Source organism: Felis catus, chromosome B4, assembly GCF_018350175.1.
Source record: "Felis catus isolate Fca126 chromosome B4, F.catus_Fca126_mat1.0, whole genome shotgun sequence".
Taxonomy (NCBI): Eukaryota; Metazoa; Chordata; class Mammalia; order Carnivora; family Felidae; genus Felis; species Felis catus.
Window position 1 is genome coordinate 60527949 of NC_058374.1, and position 25955 is coordinate 60553903.

The following is a 25955-nucleotide window of genomic DNA, read 5'->3' on the forward strand; positions in this document are numbered from 1 at the left end:
CAGCATCATAGTCTCCTGATTTGTTCATTTTGGCCACTCTGACTGGCGTGAGGTGATACCTGAGTGTGGTTTTGATTTGTATTTCCCTGATAAGGAGCGACGCTGAACATCTTTTCATGTGCCTGTTGGCCATCCGGATGTCTTCTTTAGAGAAGTGTCTATTCATGTTTTCTGCCCATTTCTTCACTGGGTTACTTGTTTTTCGGGTGTGGAGTTTGGTGAGCTCTTTATAGATTTTGGATACTAGCCCTTTGTCCGATATGTCATTTGCGAATATCTTTTCCCATTCCGTTGGTTGCCTTTTAGTTTTGTTGGTTGTTTGCTTTGCTGTGCAGAAGCTTTTTATCTTCATAAGGTCCCAGTAATTCACTTTTGCTTTTAATTCCCTTGCCTTTGGGAAGGGAAATGTGTCGAGTAAGAGATTGCTACGGCTGAGGTCAGAGAGGTCTTTTCCTGCTTTCTCCTCTAAGGTTTTGATGGTTTCCTGTCTCACATTCAGGTCCTTTATCCATTTTGAGTTTGTTTTTGTGAATGGTGTGAGAAAGTGGTCTAGTTTCAACCTTCTGCATATTGCTGCCCAGTTCTCCCAGCACCATTTGTTAAAGAGGCTGTCTTTTTTCCATTGGATGTTCTTTCCTGCTTTGTTAAAGATGAGTTGGCCATACGTTTGTGGGTCTAGTTCTGGGGTTTCTATTCTATTCCATTGGTCTATGTGTCTGTTTTTGTGCCAATACCATGCTGTCTTGATGATGACAGCTTTGTAGTAGAGGCTAACGTCTGGGATTGTGATGCCTCCTGCTTTGGTCTTCTTCAAAATTCCTTTGGCTATTCGGGGCCTTTTGTGGTTCCATATGAATTTTAGGATTGCTTGTTCTAGTTTCGAGAAGAATGCTGGTGCAATTTTTATTGGGATTGCATTGAATGTGTAGATAGCTTTGGGTAGTATTGACATTTTGACAATATTTATTCTTCCAATCCATGAGCAGGGAATGTCTTTCCATTTCTTTAAATCTTCTTCAATTACCTTCATAAGCTTTCTATAGTTTTCAGCATACAGATCCTTTACATCTTTGGTTAGATTTATTCCTAGGTATTTTATGCTTCTTGGTGCAATTGTGAATGGGATCAGTTTCTTTATTTGTCTTTCTGTTGCTTCATTGTTAGTGTATAAGAATGCAACTGATTTCTGTACATTGATTTTGTATCTTGCAACTTTGCTGAATTCCTGTATCAGTTCTAGTAGACTTTTGGTGGAGTCTATCGGATTTTCCATGTATAATATCATGTAATCTGCAAAAAGCGAAAGCTTGACTTCATCTTTGCCAATTTTGATGCCTTTGATTTCCTTTTGTTGTCTGATTGCTGATGCTAGAACTTCCAGCACTATGTTAAACAGTAGCGGTGAGAGTGGGCATCCCTGTCGTGTTCCTGATCTCAGGGAGAAAGCTCTCAGTTTTTCCCCGTTGAGGATGATGTTAGCTGTGGGCTTTTCATAAATGGCTTTTATGATCTTTAAGTATGTTCCTTCTATCCCGACTTTCTCAAGGGTTTTTATTAAGAAAGGGTGCTGGATTTTGTCAAAGGCCTTTTCTGCATCGATTGACAGGACCATATGGTTCTTCTCTTTTTTTTTGTTAATGTGATGTATCACGTTGATTGATTTGCAAATGTTGAACCAGCCCTGCATCCCAGGAATGAATCCCACTTGATCATGGTGAATAATTCTTTTTATATGCCGTTGAATTCGATTTGCTAGTATCTTATTGAGAATTTTTGCATCCATATTCATCAGGGATATTGGCCGGTAGTTCTCTTTTTTTACTGGGTCTCTGTCTGGTTTAGGAATCAAAGTAATACTGGCTTCATAGAATGAGTCTGGAAGTTTTCCTTCCCTTTCTATTTCTTGGAATAGCTTGAGAAGCATAGGTATTATCTCTGCTTTAAACGTCTGGTAGAACTCCCCTGGGAAGCCATCTGGTCCTGGACTCTTATTTGTTGGGAGATTTTTGATAACTGATTCAATTTCTTCGCTGGTTATGGGTCTGTTCGAGCTTTCTGTTTCCTCCTGATTGAGTTTTGGAAGAGTGTGGGTGTTCAGGAATTTGTCCATTTCTTCCAGGTTGTCCAATTTGTTGGCATATAATTTTTCATAGTATTCCCTGATAATTGTTTGTATCTCTGAGGGATTGGTTGTAATAATTCCATTTTCATTCATGATTTTATCTATTTGGGTCATCTCCCTTTTCTTTTTGAGAAGCCTGGCTAGAGGTTTGTCAATTTTGTTTATTTTTTCAAAAAACCAACTCTTGGTTTCGTTGATCTGCTCTACAGTTTTTTTAGATTCTATATTGTTTATTTCTGCTCTGATCTTTATTATTTCTCTTCTTCTGCTGGGTTTAGGCTGCCTTTGCTGTTCTGCTTCTAGTTCCTTTAGGTGTGCTGTTAGATTTTGTATTTGGGATTTTTCTTGTTTCTTGAGATAGGCCTGGATTGCAATGTATTTTCCTCTCAGGACTGCCTTCGCTGCGTCCCAAAGCATTTGGATTGTTGTATTTTCATTTTCGTTTGTTTCCATATATTTTTTAATTTCTTCTCTAATTGCCTGGTTGACCCACTCATTCGTTAGTAGGGTGTTCTTTAACCTCCATGCTTTTGGAGGTTTTCCAGACTTTTTCTTGTGGTTGATTTCAAGCTTCATAGCATTGTGGTCTGAAAGTATGCATGGTATCATTTCAATTCTTGTAAACTTATGAAGGGCTGTTTTGTGACCCAGTATATGATCTATCTTGGAGAATGTTCCATGTGCACTCGAGAAGAAAGTATATTCTGTTGCTTTGGGATGTAGAGTTCTAAAAATATCTGTCAAGTCCATCTGATCCAATGTCTCATTCAGGGCCCTTGTATCTTTATTGACCATGTGTCTAGATGATCTATCCATTTCTGTAAGTGGGGTGTTAAAGTCCCCTGCAATTACCACATTCTTATCAATAAGGTTGCTTATGTTTATGAGTAATTGTTTTATATATTTGGGGGCTCCGGTATTCGGCGCATAGATATTTATAATTGTTAGCTCTTCCTGATGGGTAGACCCTGTAACTATTATATAATGTCCTTCTTCATCTCTTGTTACAGCCTTTAATTTAAAGTCTAGTTTGTCTGCTATAAGTATGGCTACTCCAGCTTTCTTTTGGCTTCCAGTCGCATGATAAATAGTTCTCCATCCCCTCACTCTCAATCTAAAGGTGTCCTCAGGTCTAAAATGAGTCTCTTGTAGACAGCAAATAGATGGGTCTTGTTTTTTTATCCATTCTGATACCCTATGTCTTTTGGTTGGAGCATTTAATCCATTTACATTCAGTGTTATTATAGAAAGATACGGGTTTAGAGTCATTGTGATGTCTGTATGTTTTATGCTTGTAGTGATGTCTCTGGGACTTTGTCTCACAGGGTCCCCCTTAGGATCTCTTGTAGGGCTGGTTTAGTGGTGACAAATTCCTTCAGTTTTTGTTTGTTTGGGAAGACCTTTATCTCTCCTTCTATTCTATTTTTTTTTTAATTTTTTTTTCAACGTTTTTTTATTTTTTATTTTTTTTTTATTTTTGGGACAGAGAGAGACAGAGCATGAACGGGGGAGGGGCAGAGAGAGAGGGAGACACAGAATCGGAAACAGGCTCCAGGCTCCGAGCCATCAGCCCAGAGCCTGACACGGGGCTCAAACTCACGGACCGTGAGATCATGACCTGGCTGAAGTCGGACGCTTAACCGACTGCGCCACCCAGGCGCCCCTCTCCTTCTATTCTAAATGACAGACTTGCTGGATAAAGGATTCTCAGCTGCATATTTTTTCTGTCTAGCACCCTGAAAATCTCGTGCCAATTCTTTCTGGCCTGCCAAGTTTCAAAAGAGAGATCAGTCACGAGTCTTATAGGTCTCCCTTTATATGTGAGGGCACGTTTACCCCTTGCAGCTTTCAGAATTTTCTCTTTATCCTTGTATTTTGCTAGTTTGACTATGATATGTCTTGCAGAAGATCGATTCAAGTTACGTCTGAAGGGAGTTCTCTGTGCCTCTTGGATTTCAATGCCTTTTTCCTTCCGCAGTTCAGGGAAGTTCTCAGCTATTATTTCTTCAAGTACCCCTTCAGCACATTTCCCTCTCTCTTCCTCCTCTGGGATACCAATTATGCGTATATTATTTCTTTTTAGTGTATCACTTAGTTCTCTAATTTTCCCCTCATACTCCTGGATTTTTTTATCTCTCTTTTTCTCAGCTTCCTCTTTTTCATAACTTTATCTTCTAGTTCACCTATTCTCTCCTCTGCCTCTTCAAGCCGAGCCGTGGTGGTTTCCATTTGTTTTGCATTTCATTTAAAGCGTTTTTCAGCCTCTTGTGACTGTTCCTTAGTCCCTTGATCTCTGTAGCAAGAGATTCTCTGCTGTCCTGTATACTGTTTTCAAGCCCAGCGATTCATTTTATGACTATTATTCTAAATTCACTTTCTGTTATATTATTTAAATCCTTTTTGATCAGCTCATTAGCTGTTGTTATTTCCTGGAGATTCTTCTGAGGGGAATTCTTCCGCTTGGTCATTTTGGATAGTCCCTGGCGTGGTGAGGACCTGCAGGGCACTTCCCCTGTGCTGTGGTGTATAACTGGAGTTGGTGGGCGGGGCCGCAGTCAGACCTGATGTCTGCCCCCAGCCCACCGCTGGGGCCACAGTCAGACGGGTGTGTGCCTTCTCTTCCCCTCTCCTAGGGGCGGGATTCACTGTGGGGTGGCGTGGCCCGTCTGGGCTACTTGCACACTGCCAGGCTTGTGATGCTGGGGATCTGGCGTATTAGCTGGGGTGGGTAGGCAAGGTGCACAGGGGCAGGAGGGGCAGGCTTAGATCACTTCTCCTTAGGTGATCCACTTCAGGAGGGGCCCTGTGGCAGCGGGAGGGAGTCAGATCCGCTGCCGGAGGTTTGGCTCCGCAGAATCACAGAGTTGGGTGTTTGCGCAGAGTGAGCAAGTTCCCTGGCAGGAACTGGTTCTCTTTGGGATTTTGGCTGGGGGATGGGCGGGGGAGATGGCGCTGGCGAGCGCCTTTGTTCCCCACCAAACTGAGCTCTGTCGTCAGGGGGCTCAGCAGCTCTCCCTCCCTTTGTCCTCCAGCCTTCCCGCTTCCCGAGCAGAGCTGCTAACTTATGACCTCCCAGACGCTAAGTCGTGCTTGTTGTGGGAACACAGTCCGTCAGGCCCCTCCGCTTTTGCCAGCCAGACTCGGGGGCTCTGCTTGGCCGGCGAGCCGCCTCGCCGCCCTTCCTACCCTCTTCCGTGGGCCTCTTGTCTGTGCTTGGCTCCGGCGACTCCGTTCTGCTCCCGATGGTATTATTCTTAATAGTGCCAAGTAGTACTTTATCCAGTAGTGACTAAGCACCTTTCAGTATAAGTCCATGATAAACAGTTTTTGATTTTCATTATGATGTGTTACCACAAACCTATAAAATAATTACTTCTTGTTCTAGAAAGAGACTTCAGACTGCCAAATCCCATCTTACACAGTACCTTTATTCCAATAGACAATCGAGTGTATTTTTCCCTCTGTCAGAAATAAAACAGAATGAAGTAGTGGTAGGAAGGAGGCCTGCTCATTTGTGAAATAGTACCGTGGGGAACTGCACATTCCTTACTGTGGGAATTTTATCATTTCCGGCAGTCCAGGAAGGTGAATCTGTTAGTTCTGATTTCACATCTCTTTCAGATTCTCTTTTGAATGTCTAGGGGTAATGAAATGAAACGCAGTTCGTTCTTTCAACAAACCCTATTATTATGTGTCAGGCACTGTCCTAGGATTTGGGGATATGAGATGATATGGTCCTCGAAACTTTCCAGTCCTGGAGCTTACTGTGGATCCCATAAATCTTTCTTTTGCCTCTTTTGTGGATTCTATGAGCTGAACACCTTTTGGAATCTGAAGAGCAGAATCTTATTGAAACAATAAAAAGTACCATAAGCGATAACATTGAAAGGGCAGGCGTTTAGCACCGAGAAGGACACAGCATCACTTTTGTGGCATCCTTGGCAAAAGTGCATAACCTGAATTTAGTCATAAGGCAGTATTAAACAAACTGGGTGACATTCTACACAACTGGCCAATAACTTCCAAAAACCTCAGGGACAGAAGAAGACTGAGGAAATGTTAAAATGTAAAGGAAACTGAAGGGGTTCCTGGGTGGCTTAGTTGGTTAGGCAACCAACTCTTGGTTTCAGCTTAGGTCATGATCTTGAGGTTTGTGCAGTCCAGCCCCATGTTGGGCTCTGTGCTGATGGTGCGGAGCCTGCTTAGGATTCTCTCTCTGTCTCTCTCTGCCCTTCCCCTGCTCATGCTCGCACTTTCTCTCTCTCTCAAAATAAACTAAAAAAAATATGAAAGGAAACTGAAGACACCAAATGTGCCATGTGACCCAGGATTCAACCTGAACCAGCAAAAGGATATTAGCAGGGTGATTAGCAAAATTTGAGTATTCCTGGTCTTGGGGTTAAGTAAGATGTTGTCATTTGGGGAATCTGATTAAAGGGTGTATGGGGGTTGTTTGCATTATTTTTATGGTTATGAAATTATTTCAAAATTAAAAGTTTAACATTTTTAAAAATTATTTTTAATTTTTTAAAACGTTTTTTAATTAAAAATTAAGAGGCATTGAACTCAGTGCCTTTTCTTGATGGACACCTTATGCATCACTATGGTTCATTACTATGGACTCTTTTTTGCTGGACTAGTTACTTAGCATCACTATTTGTTTCAAACAGATTTCAAATACGTTTTTGATTCACCCAAACAAACAAATGAAATTTGCAGGAAATTACTTCTGTTTTATTTTATTAAAAAAAATTTTTAATGCTTATTTATTATTTTTGAGAGAGAGACAGTGCACATGCAGGGGAGGGGCAGAGAGAGAGGGAGACACAGAATCCGAAGTAGGCTCTAGGCTCCGAGCTGTCAGCACAGAGCCTGATGTGGGGCTCAAAATCACAGGCTGCAAGATCCTGACCTGAGCCAAAATTGGACGCTTAACTGACTGAGCCACCCAGGCACCCCTACCTACTTTCATTTTAAAGAAATAGTCTCAGATGTGTTAAATGACTTGTTTCTCCCTCCCCTCCCCTGCCCTGAATAAACAATTTGTAGTGGATAGACCAGACTAAAACAGTTTTGGGGGCATGGATTCTCAGAAATTAAGAAGCAAATGTTTATATTGCATAAATTGTTTTTAACACAAAGTTATTCATAGGATAATTTAAATTTTATGTAAATTTCAACATAGCACACTACTGCACTGAAAATAGGTAGTGGGACAAAAGTTTTTAAGTTGTATGAAAAATATAATTTTTCCACCCTGCCATTGCATTCTGTGAATGTGTGTGCCTGTGTGTATGTATATTTTCTTTCAAGCACAATATCACATTCTAAATTTGATCCCTTTATAACTATGAGCCTGAACCAAATGGCTGCTTACTCTCCCCTACTTATGATTCCCAAACAGCTGCCCATTTCCCCCAATTTATTTCATCTTTGAGGAACTGATACTAAATGATAAACATTAAAAATATTGTTAGATTGATGATCATCACCAGGGAGATGCATGTAGGATGGAGTGAGATAAAATGCTAATGTCACATTTTTAAGTTTACTTATTTATTTTGAGAAAGAGAGAGGGAGAGAGAGAATCCCAACAGGCTCCATGCTGTCAGCACAGAGCCTGAGCAGGGAGCTCAATCTCACGACCCGTGAGATCATGATCTGAGCCAAAACCAAGAGTCAGATGCTTAACCGACCGAGCCACCCAGGTACCCCTAAATTCTGAATTATTTTATTGAGTGTTAAATAACACGTATTACCCAACTCAACATCAAAAACACCAACAATCCAGTTAAAACATTGGCAGAGGACCTATTAGAAAGTGGAGGAGGGACAGTAATGTATCCCCCAAACTGAGAAGGCACTTTGAAACTGGAAAATGAAGCAGGTGACACCATACAGTTTACACAGTCTTATTCAGGGTAACTTAACTGACATAGGGGGAATTGGGAGGAGGATGATCCATGCATTCCGCATAGCTATTCTCCACAAAGTCCAGACCTTAGTCCACAGATTTTATAGAGTGAGGGGATATGCAGGAGGGCACTGTAGTGAGGTGAAAGGGCTCACACACACGTCAGAAGGCTTTCATGCACTTAACTGACAGCTACCTTTTAGTTAGATCTTGTGGCACCACCTGTACATCAGGAAAGAAGGAAGTCTATGTTATCTCTAACAGATTAATGAGAGGCTGAAACAAGCCTTCCCACCATCCTAGTCTTGGCAGGCATGTCTAAGGTAGGCATATTAATATCCAAGTGGCCCGGAACACATAGCCCCAAGAGAGGCCCTTGAGCAAACATGAACAAGATGGAGGGCCAAAGACGGAGTCAGTATTGTTAGCACTCTTACAGTACATGAGTAGACATTTTTCCAAAGATATACAGGTGGCCGACAGACAGGTGGAAAGATGCTCAGCATCATTAATCATCAGGGAAATGCAAATCAAAACCACAGTGAGATATCACCTCACACCTGTTGGAATGGCTAAATCAAAAGACAAAAAATAACAAGCGTTAGTGAGGATGTGAAGAAAAAGGAACCCTCATGCAGTGTTGGTGGGAACATTGGTACAATCACTGTGGAAAACAGTATGGAGGTTCCTGAAAAAATTAAAAACAGAAATATCATCTGATACGATAATTGCAGTACTGGGTCCTTACCCAAAGAAAATGAAAACACTGATCACAGAGATATATGCACCCCTATGTTTACTGCAATATTATTTACAATAGCTGAGACATGGAAGCAACCTAAGTGTCCACTGATAGATGAATGGATAAGGAAGATGTGGTGAATACACACACACACACACACACACAAATATTACTCAGCCATAAAAAAGGATGAGATCTTCCCATTTGTGACAATATGGATGGATCTAGAGGGTATTATGCTAAGTGAAATAGATCGAGAAAGATATATACCATACAATTTCACTCATGCAGACCTAAAAAACAAAATAAATGAATAAACAAAAATAAACCTATAAATACAGTGAACAAACTGATGGCTGTGCCAGAGAGGAGGCAGTTGGGGGGATGGGCAAAATGGGTGAAGAGGAGTAGGGAGTACAGGCTTCCAGTTATGGAATGAATAAGTCACAGAAATCAAAAGTACAACATAGGGGATATAGTCAATGGTATTGTAATAGCATTGTATGGTGACAGATGGTAGTGACACTTGTGGTGAGCATAGCATGACATAAAGAGATGTTAAATTATTATGTTGTACACCTATAACTAATGTCACATTGTCAACTATATATATGCAAAAAAAAATTTTAATAGGAAAATAGTATTATAGAAATGTATAAATGTTATTTTTCTTGAAAAAAATAACATGTATTATCTTCGCCATTGAGAGGTGACAATTTGGTGAGGAAAGACAATATCAAAATATTGAAGGATGCGCCTTCAAAATGGGTTCAACAAAAGCAGAATTAACTTTCAATTCCTCAACGCATGGTCTCATCTTCTAAATGAGAGGCTGAAAGTAAACTGGGAGGTTAAAAATGAAATCTTTACTCTTTAAATTGTGAGTCACCTTTTAACAAAAATCTATGTGATCTTTTCAACCAGAACTAATTAGCCCCACTAACCCATATTTTCCTTTTGTTTACAGGAAGCCCTCTGTTTTGAATTCACTTCTACTGACATAGCCAAATTTGATGGGACATAGCTAATTAGGGGGCAGTACTCCCCCACTCGTTAGGAAACATACAACTAAAGACCAGTGCTTTAGATTTTGATTTTGTGAAAAGAAGAATATTATTCTGCCAGTCTAAAGATGGTTCATTTCTTATTTTAAAAGTTAGTAAGGCAGTAGGATTGAAATATGAAGATCATGTTTCCTAGAATGAGAGGCAAAAATATCTTTATTTTTGTTTTGAACTTATGTGAGGGAAACCGTGTGCTTGCTTGAGTGTGTTGGAGGCTGGAGGTGGGTGGAAGGGTCTGGTATAAACCATGGTTCATAGTTGGTGAATTTTTCCCCTTGATTTGTCACTTATTGTGAGAAACTCACCACATTTTCTGTGGAGACAGATGGTGTTCTGCCATTCAAAGTCCATCAGATTGAAGTCTGGGAGCTGAAATCATAATTAATCTCATGTGTATCTGGTGATCCTGAATCGTTCCCATTAAGAAAGTCCAAGCCTAGAAGTCTTGCAAGACCAAAAATCAGAAACTTAATTCCCAAGTGTCCAACAATCATTGATAAAATTATTCTCCCCACTTCTTTTTTTGTTTGTTTTTTTTGTTTTTAATGTTTATTTATTTTTGAGAGAGCGCAAGTGAGGGAAGGGGCAGAGAGAGGGGGACAGAAGGTTCAAAGTGGGTTCTGTGCTGACAGGCCGACAGCAGCAAGCCTGATGTGGGGCTCGAATTCACATGACCGTGAGATCATGACCTGAGCTGAAGTCAGACACTCAACCAACTGAGCCACCCAGGTTGCCCTTCTCCCCACTTCTTTATTGTGAGATATACTATAACCTATAGAGGTTTGTAAAAATTATATATGTAGTTTAAGAAATTAAAAAAAAAAATCTGTGAACTTATACCCAAGTTAAGAAATAGAACACAAATCCCTTAGATGCCCCTGTGTGTCCTTCAGTAATTGAATCCAGATGCACCTTCTCTTCTCCCAAAGAGAATTCTGACTTTTGTGTTAAGTGTTCCTTTGCTTTTCTATATAGTGTGGCAACCTCTGTAGGTATTGCTAAAAAAAAAAAAAAAAAAAAAAAAAAAAAAAAAAAAATTTTACCTATTTTTAAACTTTATATAATTAAAAAAAAAAACAAAACATGCTATAGGTTTTTTATCTGTCACTTTTTTTGCCCCAGCATTACTAGTTTGAGATTCATCCATGTTGATATCAGTACTTCATTCATTGTTACTGCTGTTAATATTTCATTTAGTAGCTAAACAGTTTATATTTCTGTCAATGGAAATTTAGCTTCCAGTTTTCTCAGGTTTTTATTTTTGTTATTCAGCTACAAGCAGTGCTTGTACGTGTCTCCTCATATGCGTGGAGTTTCACTATGTACCTAGATCTGGAATGCTGAATCATATGTTATATGCAATATTCAATTTATTAGGTAATAACAAAAGTGGCTTCCAAAGTGGTTGTAGCGATTTACATCCCCACTTAGCAAAGCATCAACCTTTCATTGCTCCACATCGTCCCCTACATCTGGTGTCCTCAAACTTTTCCATTGTAGCCATGGGATGGGTAGATCGCCATTGTTTACTCTGGCTCTTCCTAATTGCTAATGAGATTGAGTTATCTTTCCATTTGTGTATTGACAATTGGAATTCTTTTATGAAGTGCTCGTTAGTCTTTTATCCAGTTTTCTACTGTGTTGTTGCTTTTTCTTGTTGATGCAAAGGCATTCTTTATACAGTCTAGATATTAACTCTTTGTTGTTTATATGTGTAACACATATCTTCTCTCAGTTTGTGGCTTGTGGTTTCATTTTCTTTATAGTTATCTTTTGATCAACATTAACTTAATTTTAAGAAGATTGAATTGATCAGTCTTTATTGGTGTTTCTTTTTATGTTTTGGAAAGTTCTTTCCCCACCAATAAAATACTGTCTCTCCTTTAGAGTCTTTTCTGTTACATTTTTACCTTTTATATTTAGGTCTTTACTCCAGCGGGAATTGGGTTTTATATTTGGTATAAGGTAGGGGGTCCAGTTTTATTCTTTTCCATAGAGAAAACCACTTGGCCTAGGACCAATTACTAAAAAGCTGTTTTCCCCACATTGACCTGAAATGCCACCTCAGACATTTAGCAGATGTCCATTTATACGTGTCTGGGCCCTCTCTACTTTTCCTTTGGTTTGTCTATACTTTAATTACTATAGCTTTATTAATGTCCTGATATTTGATACAGCAAGTCCTTCCACTTTCCCTTGTCTATTCATGACCCACTGCACTTCCATATACATGTTATATTGTTTGTGAAATTCTACCAGAAAAAAGTCTTTTGAGAGGAATTCAATTACACATCTATTTTAGGAAAATTGACAACTTTGTGATATGGAGGACTCCAATCCAACGGCATATCTTCCCATTTACATGGATGTTTTTTACTGTTTTAAATAAATTTTTATATTTTCCTTATACAGATCTTACTTTTTAAAAATGTTTGTTTATTTTGAACTGACTGAGCCACCCAGTCACCCCAAAGATCTTACACACTTTTATTAGATTTCTTCTTTAGGTGTATATTTTTTGAGGTTATTGTAAATTGTGTCTTTTTAAATATGTTATTGTAAATAATATTTTTATTACTGGTGAATAGAAAGGCAGCTGATTTTTATATATTGATCTTATAGATAGCCAACTTGCTACACTTTCTTTTTTTTATTTTGTTTTATGTTTATTTGAGAGAGAGAGAGAGAGAGAGAGAGAGAGAGAGCGAGAGAGCAGGAGCAAAGGAGGGGCAGAGAGACCAGGAGACAGAATTAGAAGCAGGCTCCAGGCTCTGAGCTGTCAGCACAGAGCCCAATGCAGCACTTGAACTCACGAATGGGGAGATCATGACCTGAGCCGAAGTCAGATGCTCAGCGGACTGAGCCACCCAGGCACCCCTACACTTTCTAATTTTAATCATTTATCTGTTGATTATTTTCTGTTTTCTATATACTCAGTCATATGATTTATCAGTAATAGCAAAAAACATTTGTCTTCCTTCCCAATTGTTAAACCTCATATTTCTTTTTCTTTCCCTACTCCACTGGCAAGTCTTCTACTATTGTGTTGAAAGGAGTAGTAGTAAAAGGTGTTCTTGTTTCTGATTCTTTTTTTTTTTAATTTTTTTTTTCAACATTTATTTATTTTTGGGACAGAGAGAGACAGAGCATGAACAGGGGAGGGGCAGAGAGAGAGGGAGACACAGAATCGGAAACAGGCTCCAGGCTCTGAGCCGTCAGCCCAGAGCCCGACGCGGGGCTCGAACTCAGGGACCCCGAGATCGTGACCTGGCTGAAGTCGGACGCTTAACCGACTGCGCCACCCAGGCGCCCCTGTTCTTGTTTCTGATTCTAAAGAACACGCTTTCAGTATTTCTTCATTTTCCCATTAATCTGTTGTTCTGGTTAATCATATTCATTGATTTATTAATATTAAGCCAGTTTTGTATTCCTGGAATAAAACTATCTTGGTCATTCTGGGTGATTCTTTTTATACATATCTGAATCTTGCTAACATTTTATTAAGATTTTTTATATTTGTTCATAAATGAGATACCCTGTAATTTTCTCTTATTGTACTCACATTGTCAGGTTTTTACTTTTAAAATTATGAAATCCTCACTAAAAAAGAGTTGGGGGCCAATATATTCCTTCTTTTTCTGTATATTGGAATAGTTGTGTAAGAAAGATATAGTGATATTCAGGTCTTTGTTTTTTTTAGCTTCAGTTTTTGTTGGTTAAAATTCTCTAGGAATTTTTTCATTCTATCTAAAATTCCAAATATTTAGAATGTTGTTCATGAGGGGCATCTGGGTGGCTCAGTTGGTTACGTGACTGACTTTTGATTTCGGCGCAGGTCACGTTCTCATAGTTTGTGGGATCGAGTCCCGTGTTGGGTTGCACGCTGCCAGTGCAGGGCCTGTTTGGGATTCTCTTGCTCTCCCCGTATCTGTGCTCCTCCCCTGTGTGTGTGTGCATGCCCTTTCTCTTTCTCAAAATAAACTTCAAAGAAAAGAATGTTCATGAGATTTTTACTGTCTTTTAAATCTCCAGACCATCTAAAATTATGACCCATGTTCACTTATATTTACTTACGTCCTCTTTCTTTCTTGAAAAATCTTGCCATAGAGTTATTAGAGTTACAGTCTTTTAGAAGAATCCATGTGTAGCTTTTTGATGTGCAATTGTTTGCATTGTATTTCTTTTAGTTCTTTGGATTTTACATATCTTTTTCTAATTTCTTAAAATAAAGGTTAAAATGTCCTTCTAAGTAATGCTTTCACTACCTCCACATATTTTGATGTATAATATTTTATTATTATTTAGTTACATTTTATAATTTTATATTTGAATTCTTCCTTATCTGAAGGTGTTACTGGTATATTTCTTAATTTTTAAAGATACAGGGATTATCCAGTTATCTTTTCGTTACTGGTGTCTAGCATAATTACACCAAGTCACTAAATGTTTGATGCATGATAGTCTTTTGAAATTGTTGAGACTTACTTGCTTTCTGTCCAGTATATTGTTAATTTTGATAAATGCTCCATGTGTACCCCAAAACAAACATTGGGTTTGAAGCTCCTAGGGATAGTGGTCTATATATGTCTATTACACCAAACTTGCCTATTGTGTGGATTAAATTTTCAATATCATTGTTTTTGAATGCTTGATCTATCGGTTACTGCTAGAGATGTATTAAAAATCTGCCACTATTGTAGAGTTATTGCATTCTCCTTGTTAATACTACTTACACATTTTCAGTCTATGTTGTAACTTATAGATATAAATATAAACTTGTTATATTTTAGTAAGGGAATTATAGTTATTCAGGGAGGCCCACTTTTGGACTATAGGTTATTTTTATTTCTGTGATTTTGATTTTTATATTTTATTAAATATCTGATAAGCCACGTTTTATACAAAAAGGATTTTATTGTCATATTTAGCAACTTAGGGTTAAAGATATTCATGTCCCTTGACCTTGTTAACTCATTTCTGGGATACTATGCAAATAAAATAACCAGTAGATAAAAAGTTTTTGGTACCATAATATATATTTGTGACAGTGAAAACAAACATAGATTCTAACAATAGCAGAATGGTGACATTTGATTTTCCCCCTTCCTTTCTACTTTTCTATGTTTTCTATACTTTCTACAATTCTTTTACAATTAAATGGGGAAAATAAGCTTTAAAATATTGACTAACAAATACATTTCTAATATTTGAGTGTATGTAATTTGTCTTTAATTCTATGTTATGTTGTTATTTAGGTGATATCTTTAAAATAAGAAGATAGTAAAGCCATTTAAAATGTGATAGGGATATGTATAAAGTGGAAGTTAATGTTAAAGATAGATGTCCTATTGTGCTTTATCTGTCATAGATAGAATGCTGATAGAAAAGAACGAGTGCATGGCTCCCAAGGTTTCCAGTTATGTGAGCCCATGGACAAAACCAACAGCTATCGGATCCCTCAGCCCACATGTGACAGAGCTCCCAAGAAAACGAAAAGGAAGTGATTCAGACCCATCCCAGTAAGTGAATTTATGAAATCTTTGATTGTAAGGAAAAAAGAAAAAGATTGCTTTGCAAATCACTGATGATTTTCAGTTACATGGTGACATACGGATGGGGACAATTATTTCTCCACCCAATTGCTTCCTCTGTCACTGTCTGATCTGGAACTTTTCCGTCGAATTCTGAAACGTAGTAGATATCTAGGGGGAGTCAGCTGGAATTTGAAAGATATAGGAACATAAGGTTAATTTGTTTAACATTTATGGTCATATCAAGATACTTACCTTCCTATTTGAATTGCTTAACTGTGAAGAGAACATCTTCCTGCATGCACTTAAAATAATAATTACCACATTGCTTCTTGCCTTACTCATCATTTATATAATAACCAGCCCTTGGTTATCTGTGGTCAGTTAAATCATGTAAAACTCTTGTTTTCCATGTTTATTAAGCCAAATAGATAATAAAGCCAATGTTGGGGATACTTGCTATCTCTTTGTTTCTTTTGTTGCATTAATACAGCTCACAGCCCCCAAATATTCTTTAATGAACTCCCCAAAGCTAGGGTTTGTATGGTGAAATTGATAAGGCAAGGTAAATATTGCAATCTAGAGTACTCCATTTTAGGCTGGTACTTTACATAAATATGATAGTTGATGACAGTTTTTCATGAAAGAAGGGAAAAATTTTGAGTAGGGTGACAAGATGAGAACATAATGAAACATTCTACTTCTTTTTAAGCCTGTTCTTCCCAATATACTTTATAATTTAGCTAAAATTCCCAAGACAGCAGAATCAGTGTTATTCAAATGTAAGTACCTGTGCACTTCCCAGCCCCCCTCTAATTGACTTGAAAGTATTCTACAGGTTGTCTGTATTCTCTTATACTCTCCAGTAATGTGAATAGTCATAAAAAATAACTGCAATTGACCAAGTAACTGTCTGGCATTGTTTGCTGATCAGTTTGTAGTCCCCACTCAGCTCAAGCTAGAAGTGATTGATTATAAGTTTTGTGTTCTTTCTTTTTCTTCAGAATCATAAGCACCATTGTTCTTTCTTAGGATCCAAATAAGATTGTGGCTGTTGAAGTAGAGCAGTGAGCACTAGAGGTAACACAGTTTTATGTCACATATAGGGCATGGATGAGACCTTACAGTGGTTTGGGGAATGAATGAGGAAATGGGGTCATTGGTAGGCGAAATAACAGAAACATGCAAAATACTGACAGATAGTGATCTTTTGGCAGAAGACAACACTAAAGATTAGCCAATTGGCCACATTTTAGAAACTGAAGAAGTCAGGAGTCAAAGATATCAAGTGACTTGCCTAACATTACACAACTAGTTAGAATTCCTGATTGTTAGTGTGGTAGTTTCTTCATTACACTGTTTCCTGTCTCTCTGCAACTGGATAGGGTAGCTTACTTCTAGCACATGAGGATAATTATGCTGTCCATTTCCCAACATGTATGGGTAAGTGACCCAAGACCTCCTTTCTTCCATGTCAGGAATCATGACAAAAAAAAGAGGTGGAAAAGCTTTCTCAGTACCCTTTTACCTATCTTCTTTCAACAAAGAAGTAAATATCAGCAACCAGTGGCAGCAGGTAAGTCCTGGAATTCGACCTGACATAATTCCTACTTGAAGAAGGTGAAGAGGAAGAGAGTCGAAAGAGAGTATACACCCCACTGATTTGCTCATTATCTACCTTAGAGCTTCTCCATTCTGCCCCAATCCTTCTTTCATTCCACCATATTCCATTCCTCTGATGAAATGATGGATGTCAAAGTACTTTATAGGTTTTACAAAATACTAATTGTGTAGCATTTTTCCCAGAGACTCAGGGTGTGAAAGCCATTCGGTAGATATGAAGTTGATTTCGTTGGTGGAGCCTCAGAATATTGGGTATTTTTAAACAAAGAATGTATGAGAATGTTTACCATTTTTGCAGCACTCTTGGTTTTGAATGGAGAGCTGGTTCTCTAAAATGGTCATGGATGAAGACTCCCTGGAATGTAGTCATTACAATTTCTTGAGTACCTACTATGTGACACCCAGTAGACTGGGAGGAAGAAATACAGATTAGACAAAAGAAACGTGTACAAATTACAAAGGTACAGATAACTATTACACATGATAACTGTCATAACATACACCATGGGTTCTTTGGCAACAAAGACAATTGGGCATTTAAATGAGATTGGGATCAGTAGGGAAGGACAGCTTCCTGCAGAGGTTGACTTAAGCTAAGCTGTAAGTGAAGAATGGAAGTGAGCCATTCTATGCAGGAGTAAAGGAGGTATTTTACGTAGAAGGAAAAACTGTTCAGAAGCACAGGGCACAAAATATGAAATAACACTCTTTTAATCAGGAGATGTGGTTGGCACAATAAAGCAGAGGGCGTACACAGAGGTGGGTGAGCTATGAGACCTGAGGGATGCATGTGGACTGGGTAAAGAGATCTGTTGAACCAAAGAGAATAGAAATTATCTTGCATGCAGTCAGGAAAACAGAAGGATTTTAAGGATGAGAGGACTTGATCAAATTACATTTAAAAAAATTGTTGGCCTTGGTACGTTTTGTATTTGGTAAAACATATATAACATAAAAATTGCCATTTCAACCATTTTTAACTATACAATTCAGTGGCATTAATTATGTTCACAGTGTTTTACATTGTTACATTATTACTACTGCCTATTTCCAAAACTTTGTTATTACCCCAATCAAACTCTGTGCTCATTAAATAATGATACTCCATACCTCGTTTCCCTCAGTCCCTGGTAACCTCTAGCCTATTTTCTAGTTCTATGATTTTGCCTATTCTAGATATCTTATATAAGTAGAGTCGTGCAATGTTTGTCCTTTTGTATCTGGCTTATTTCACTGGGCATTACATTTTCTTTTTTTTTTTTTTTTCAATATATGAAATTTATTGTCAAATTGGTTTCCATACAACACCCAGTGCTCATCCCAAAAGGCGCCCTCCTCAATACCCATCACCCACCTTCCCCTCCCTCCCACCCCCCATCAACCCTCAGTTTGTTCTCAGTTTTTAAGAGTTTCTTATGGGCATTAAATTTTCAAATTTTATGTGTGTTACAGCATATATCAGAATTCCATTCATTTCTTTTTATGGCTGAGTAATATTCCATTGTATGTATATACCACATCTCTGTACCATTTTTTAAATTTAAGTATAATTGACAATGTTACATTAGTATCAGATGCACAACATAGTCAACTTCTCTATGCATTATGGTGTGCTTATCACATAGCTACAGTCTGTCACCATACATCCTTATTACAATACCATTGACAATATTCCCTATGCTGTGCCATTTATTCCTATGACTTACTCATTTTATAAGTGTAAGTCCGTATCTCCTACACCCCTTCACCCATTTTGCCCATCCTTCCCTCTGGCAACCATTAATTCTCTGTATTTATAAGTCTGATTCTACTTTTTGTTTATTCATTTGTTTTGTTTTTTAGGTGCCCCATGAGTGAAATCATATGATATTTGTCTTTCTCTTGGTCTGACTTAGTTCACTTAGCAAAATACCCTCTAGCTTCATCCATGTTGTTGCAAATGACCTCATCTTTTATTTGGCGGTGTAATATTCTAATGTGTGTGTGTGTACCACTTCTTTATCCACTTCTCTATTGATGGACACTTAGGTTGCTTCCATATCTTGGCTATTGTAAATAATGTTGCAGTGAACATAAGGATGCATGTATCTTTTTGAATTATGTTTTGCTTTTATTGGGTAAATACCTAGTAGTGGAGTTATTGGATTATATGTTATTTCTGTTATAAATTTTTTGAGGAACTTCCATACTGCTTTCCACAGTGGCTATACCAATTTACATTCCCACCATAGTGCATGACATTTTCTCTACATCCTTGCCAACACTTTTGTCATTTCTTACCTTTTTAATTTTAGTCATTCTGACAGATGGAAAGTGGTATCTTATTGTGGTTTTGATTTGCATTTTCCTGATGATTAGTGATTAGCTTTTTTTATGTGTCTGTTGGCCATCTGTATGTCTTTGGAAAACTGCCTATTCAGATATTCTGCCCATTTTTAAATCAGATTGTTTGCTTTTTGGGTGTTGAGTTGTATAAATACCTTATATATTTTGGATATTAACCCCTTATTAGTCATTTGCAAATATCTCCTCCCGTGTAGTAAGTTGCCTTGTTATATTGTTGGTTTCCTTTGCTGCACTAAAGCTTTTTATTTTGATGTAGCCCAATAGTTTATTCTTGTTTTTGTTTCCTTTGTCTTAGGAGATATGTCTAGAACAATATTGTTACAGCCAATGTCAGAGAAATCACTGCCTATGTTCTCTTATAGAATTTTTATGGTTTCAAGTTTCACATATAGGTCTTTAATCCATTTTGAGTTTATTTTTCCGAATGGTGTTAGAGAGGTCCAGTTTTCTCCGAACCATTTGTTGAAGATACTCTCTTCCCTATTGCCTAATCTTGCCTAATTTGTCATAGATTAATTGACCATATAATGGTGGGTTTATTTCCAGGCTCTCTATTTGGTCCCATTGATCTATGTGTCTGTTTTTGTGCCAGTACCATGCTGTTTTAATTATTATAGCTTTGTAGTATATCTTGAAATTTGGAACTGTGATACCTCCACTTTTGTTCTTTTTCAAGGTTGCTTTGGCTACTTAGGGTCTTTTGTTGTTTCATACAAATTTTAGGATTGTGCAAGTTCTGTGAAAAATGCTTTTGGTACTTTGAGACGGATTGTACTGAATCTTTAGATTGCTTTGGGTAGCATGGACATTTTAACAATATACATTCTTCCATTCCATGAACATGGAATATCTTTCCATTTATTTCTGTCATCTGTAATTTCTTTCATCAGTGCCTTATAGTTTTCAGAGTACAGGTCTTTCACCTCCTTGGTTAAGTGTATTCCTAGATATTTTAGTCTTTTTGGTACAATTTTAAATGGGATTGTTCACTTAAAATCTCTTTCTGCTAGTTTGTTATTAGTGTATAAAATTGTAGCAGATTTTTGGTATATTTTGTATACTGCAAATTTACTGAATTTATTAGTTTTTTTTTTAACATTTATTATTGAGAGACAGAGAGACACAGAGTGTGAGCAGGGGAGGTAGAGAGAGGGGGAGACACAGAATCTGAAGCAGGCTCCAGGCTCTGAGCTGTCAGCACAGAGCCTGACACAGAGCTTGAACTCACAAAGTGCAAGATCATGACCTGAGCCAAAGTTGGTTGTCCAACCAACTGAGCCACACAGGCGCCCCTAAATTTATTAGTTTTAATAGTTTTTTGATGGAGCTTTTATGGTTTTCTATATGTTATGTCAAGTCATCTGTAAATAGTGACAGTTTCACTTCTTCCTTATCGATATGATTGCCTCTTATTTCTCTTTCTAGTCTGATTGCTATGGTTAGGACTTCTAGTTGAATAACAATGGTGAGTGGACATCTTTGTTTTGTTCCTGATTGTAGAGGAAGATCTCTCAGTTCTTTACCACTGAGTATGATGATGGCTGTGGGTTTTCATATATGGCCTGTATTATGTTGAGGTGTGTTGCCTCTAAACCCACTTCGTTGAGAGTTTTCATCATGAATGGATGTTGAATTTTGTCAGATGCTTTTACTGCATCTATTGAGATCATATGATTTTTATCCTTAGTTTTGTTGATATGGTTTATCATGTTGATTGATTTATAAATAATGAATCATCCTTGCATTCTTGGAATAAATCCCACTAGATCGTGGTGAGTGGTCCCTTTTAATGTATTGTGGAATGTAGTTTGCTAATACTTTGTTGAGAATTTTTGGATCTATATTCATCAGAGATATTGAGATATTGGCTTGTAGGGGTTTGTGTGTGGGTGTGTGTGCGTGTGTGTGTCTGGTTTGGGTATCAGGGTAATGCTGGCCTAGCAGAATATATTTGGAAGCTTCCCTTTTTCTGTTTAGAATAGACTGAGAATATGTATTAACTCTTCTTTAAATGTTTGGTAGAATTCACCTGTGAATCCATCAGGTCTTGAACTTTTATTTTTTGGTCATTTTTGATTACCAATTCAATTTCATTACTAGTAGTTGGTATGTTCATATGTTCTTTCTTCCTGATTTGGTTTTAGGAGATTGTACGTTTCTAGGAATTTATCCATTTCTTTTAGCTTGTCCAATAATTTTTGCTATATAATTTTTTGTAGTGTTTTCTTATAATCCTTCTGTATTTCTGTGGTCTTATTTTTCCTCTTTGCTTCTGATTTTATTTGGGTCCTTTCTCTTTTTTTTTCTTGATGAGTCTGCCTCAGGGTTTATCAATTTTGTTTATCTTTTCAAAGAACCAGCTCTTAGTTTTATTGATTTTTTTTCTATTTTTTTCTTAGTCTCTGTATCATTTGTTTTTGCTCTGGTCTTTATTCTTCCTTCCTTCTACTCACCTTGAGCTTTGTTTCTCTTTTTCTAGTTCTTTTAAGCATAAGGTTAGATTTTTTTTTGAGCTTGCTTTCTTTCTCCTTTTTTCTCTTTTTGTTTTGTTTTTGTTTTTTGAGATCGGCTTGTATTGCTCTATATTTTCCTCCTAGAACTGTTTTTGCTGTGTCCCAAAGGTTTTGGACTATTGTATTTTCATTTTTCTCTGTGTATTTAAAAATTTTCTTTGATTTCTTTGTTGACCCATTGGTTGTTTAGCAGTGTGTTCTTTAGCCTCCATGTGTTTGTGTGTTTGTTTTTTAATGATTGATTTCTAGTTGCATACTGTTGTGGTTGAAAAACATGCATGGTATGGATTTCAATCTTCTGAAATTTATTGAGACTTTTGTTTTTGTGGCCTAACATGTGATCTGCTCTGCAGAATGTTTCATGCACACTTAAAAAGAATGTGTATATTGTTATTTTTAGATGGAATGTTCTGTGTATATCTGTTAAGTCCATCTGGTCTAATGTGTTGTTCAAAGCCAGTGTTTCCTTGTTGGTTTTCTGCCTGGATGATCTACCCATTGATACTTGCTTTATTTAGGCGCTCCTATGTTGGTTGTGTGGATATTTACAACATATCCTCTTATTGGATTAAGCCCTTTATCAGTATGTAATGGCCTTCTTTGACTCTTGTTACAGTCTTCATTTTAAAGTCTATTTTGTCTGATAGAAGTATTGCTACCCTGGACTTTTTCCCCCCACTTCCATTTGCATGCAATATTTTTTCTATCCTTTTACTTTCAGTCTATATGTGTTTTGGGGTCTGAGGTGGGTCTCTTGTAGACAGCATTTGTTTTTTTTATCCATTCTGCCACCCTATGTCTTTTGATTACAGTATTTAGGCTATTTACATTTAAACTAATTATTGGTAGGGGTGCCTGGGTGGCTCAGTCAGTTAAGCATCCGACTTCGGCTCAGGTCATGATCTCACGGCTCATGAGTTCGAGCCCTGCGTCGGGCTCTGTGCTGACAGCTCAGAGCCTGGAGCCTGTTTCAGATTCTGTGTCTCCCTCTCTCTTTCTGACCCTCCCCCGTTCATCCTCTGTCTCTCTCTGTCTCAAAAGTAAATAAACGTTAAAAAAAAATTTTTTTTAACTGATTATTGGTAGGTATATACTTATTGCCATTTTTTTCTCTGGTTGTTTTTGTAGTTCTTCTCTGTAGTTCTTTCTCTTGCTGTCTTTGTGATTGATGAGTTTCTGTAGCACCATGTTTGGCTTTCTTTTTCTTTTTTCATGTCTATTGTAGTTTTGGGGTTTGTGGTACCATGGGGTTCATATATAACATCCTAAGTAATAGCACTCTTTTAAAGTTGATGGTCATTTGAGTTCAAACACATTCTCAAAAAAGATTTGTTTTGCTCTTTCCTCCATGTTTTATGTATATGCTGTCGTATTTTATATCTTTATTCATAATTTTCTAACATCTAATGGCCATTTCTTTTCCACTTAAAGAATTTCCTTTAGCATTTCTTATAAGGTTAGTTCTGTGGTAATAAAATCATTTTGGTGGTGGTAGAGAGAGGGGGAATTCTTTATCTCTCCTCCAACTCTGCATGATAACCTTGCCAGGTAGAGTATTCTTGGTTGTAAGTTTTTTCCATCTTACTTTGAATATATCATGTCACTCCCTTTTGGCTTACAAAGTTTCTGCTGAAAACTTAGCTGATAGCCTTTTAGGGTTTTTGTTGTAGGTAAATTTTTGTTTCTCTCTTGTTGCTTTTGAAAATCTGTCTTTGGGAGTGCCTGGGTGGCTCAGTCAGTTAAGCATCCAACTCTTGATTTTTGGCTCAGGTCATGATCTCATGGTTTGTGAGATCAAGCCCTATGTCAGGCTCTGGGCTGGTAGCACAGAGCCTGCTTGGGGTTCGTTCTCTCTCTCTCTCTCTCTCTCAGTCCCTCTCCCTTCCTCTCTCTCTGTTCCTCCCCCACCCACATTCTCTCTCTCTCTCTCTCTCTCTCTCTCTCTCTCTCTATCACACACACACACACACACACACACACACAATAAATAAATAAACTTTAAAAAAAAAATCTCTCTTTTTTAAGTAGGTTCTATGCCCAGTGTGGGACTTGAATGTCATGACCCTGAGATCAAGAGTAGTGTGCTCTACTGACTGAGCTAGCCAGGCACCCCAAGTCACTCTTAATCTTTAACCTTTGACATTTTAATTATTATGTGTCTTGGTTTGGACCTCCTTGGGTTCATCTTGTTTAGAACTCTGTGCTTCTTGAACCTGGATGCCTATTTCCTTCTCTATGTCAGGGAAGTTTTCAGCTATTTTTTCAAATAGGATTTTTCCCTCTCTCTTGCTTCTTGTAGGTCCCCTATAATGAGAATGTTTTTTCACTTGATGCTGTCCAAAAGATCCCTTAATCTACCTTCATTTATTTATTACTATTTTCTCTTTTTATCCTTTAGCTTATGTGCATTTCATTACTCTGTCTTCCAGATCACTGATATGTTCTTCTGCATCCTCTAAACTGTTGATTCTCTCTAATATATATATTTTTTATTTCAGTTATCATATTCTCCAACTCTGGTTCTTTTTTACATTTTCTATCTCTTTATTGAGGTCCCAATGAGTTAATCTACTCTTCTCTGCAGTCCAGTGAGCATCTGTATGATAATTACCTTAAATTCTTTATTAAGCATATTGCTTACCTCCATTTCATTTAGGTCCTTTCTCTGAGTTTTTGTCTTGTTCTTCAGAGTATATTTCTCTATCTCCCCATTTCACTTGACTTCTTATATTTGTTTCTATGAATTAGGCAGATAACTACTTCTAAACTTGAAGTAATTGTCTTGTGTTATTCCCTATGTAGACCTTGTGTACTTGGTGGCTTTCACTGGCTGGAGATGGGTCTAGCATGAGCTGGGTGTCCCAGGACTCTCCACACAGTGGGCACCCTGGCAGGATAGCTGAAGTGGGTACAGGTCAGTGCATTCCCTGCGCTCGTCGTGCAGCAGGTGCCCTGGCAGGATAGTGGGTTCATGCAGGAGTTTCCTAAGGCTCTACACCCAGAAGGAACCTTGGCAGGATAGTTGAATCTGAAGTGGGTTTTATTCGGGTCGTCCTGGGGCTCTCCACAAAGAGGGCACCCTAGTAGGACAGCTGAAGCTGAAGTGGTTATATGTCATGGGATCCCAGGGCTCTCCATGCACTGGGCACCCTGTCCTGACAGCTAAAGCTGAAGATGCAGGCCTGTGTTTCAGATTGTGTACACTGAGGGCACTCTGGCAGGACAGCTGAAGTGAGTGCAGGCTGGGGCTTCTGGGGGCACTGCATGCAGGGGGTGCCCTGGTGGGATGACTAGAGTTAAGGCAGTATGTGGACCAGGAGACCCCTCAGCTCTATACACAGTGAGTGTCCTGGTAGGATAGCTGAAGTGGGTGCAAACAAGTATGTTCCAGGACTGTCTGTACAGAGAGTGACTTGGAGAGGTGATGTACCTGGGCAGGGAGGGGTCCTGGGGTGCTCTGCCCAGGGGTTGCCATATATCACGTTTTGTTTATTCATCTGTTGTGCATTTACGTTGTTCTTATCTTTTGCCTATTGTGAATAATACTGTTATGAACATTGGTGTACAAATATCTGTTTGAGTCCTTGCTTTAAGTTCCTTCGGGTATATACCTAGGAGTGGAATTGCTGGGTCATATGGTAATTCTGCTTAGTTTGTGAGGAACCACAACTGTTTTCCACAGTGGCTGTACCATTATATATTCCCACCAGCAAAGTGCGAGGGATCCAGTTTCTCCATATCCTTGCTGACACTTGTTATTTTCCATTTTTAAAAAGAATATAGCTATCCTACCAGGTGCAAAGTGGAGCAGAGTTACATCTTCAGAGAATCATTATGGAAAACAGCATGAAGGATGGGTTGAAAGGGGAAAATCCAGCAGGCAGAGAAAATAGCTGAGAAGTTCTTGCTAGGGGTTGTTTTCTGAGCATTGGTCTAAGAGAGTAGCTCTGGACGGCAGGACATGAAAAGGGAGAGACCTATTATGACACATTTAAAAGAGAATTAATGACTGTTGTTTAGGGAGAGCAGGCATGAAAGAAGTGTCCAACAAGTTTTCTGACTTGGTTACCTACATGGAGGATGGTATTATATGTTGAGAT

General features: G+C 38.2%; 1 protein-coding gene across 13 annotated transcripts in view; it reads left to right on the plus strand.

Annotated features, from left to right (window-relative positions):
• ARNTL2 (aryl hydrocarbon receptor nuclear translocator like 2) overlaps window positions 1-25955 on the plus strand; it is a 129051-nt gene that overhangs the window by 34395 nt on the left and 68701 nt on the right. For 8 of the 13 annotated variants that reach the window (XM_023256875.2, XM_023256881.2, XM_023256886.2 and 5 more), the window contains exon 2: window positions 15215-15361. In XM_023256875.2, coding sequence (XP_023112643.2) covers window positions 15215-15361 — 147 coding nt within the window. Of the gene's footprint in view, window positions 1-15210; window positions 15362-16377; window positions 16454-16851; window positions 16950-25955 lie in introns of those variants that run through there. The other 5 variants (XM_023256877.2, XM_023256880.2, XM_023256884.2 and 2 more) reach the window with 4 other exon arrangements.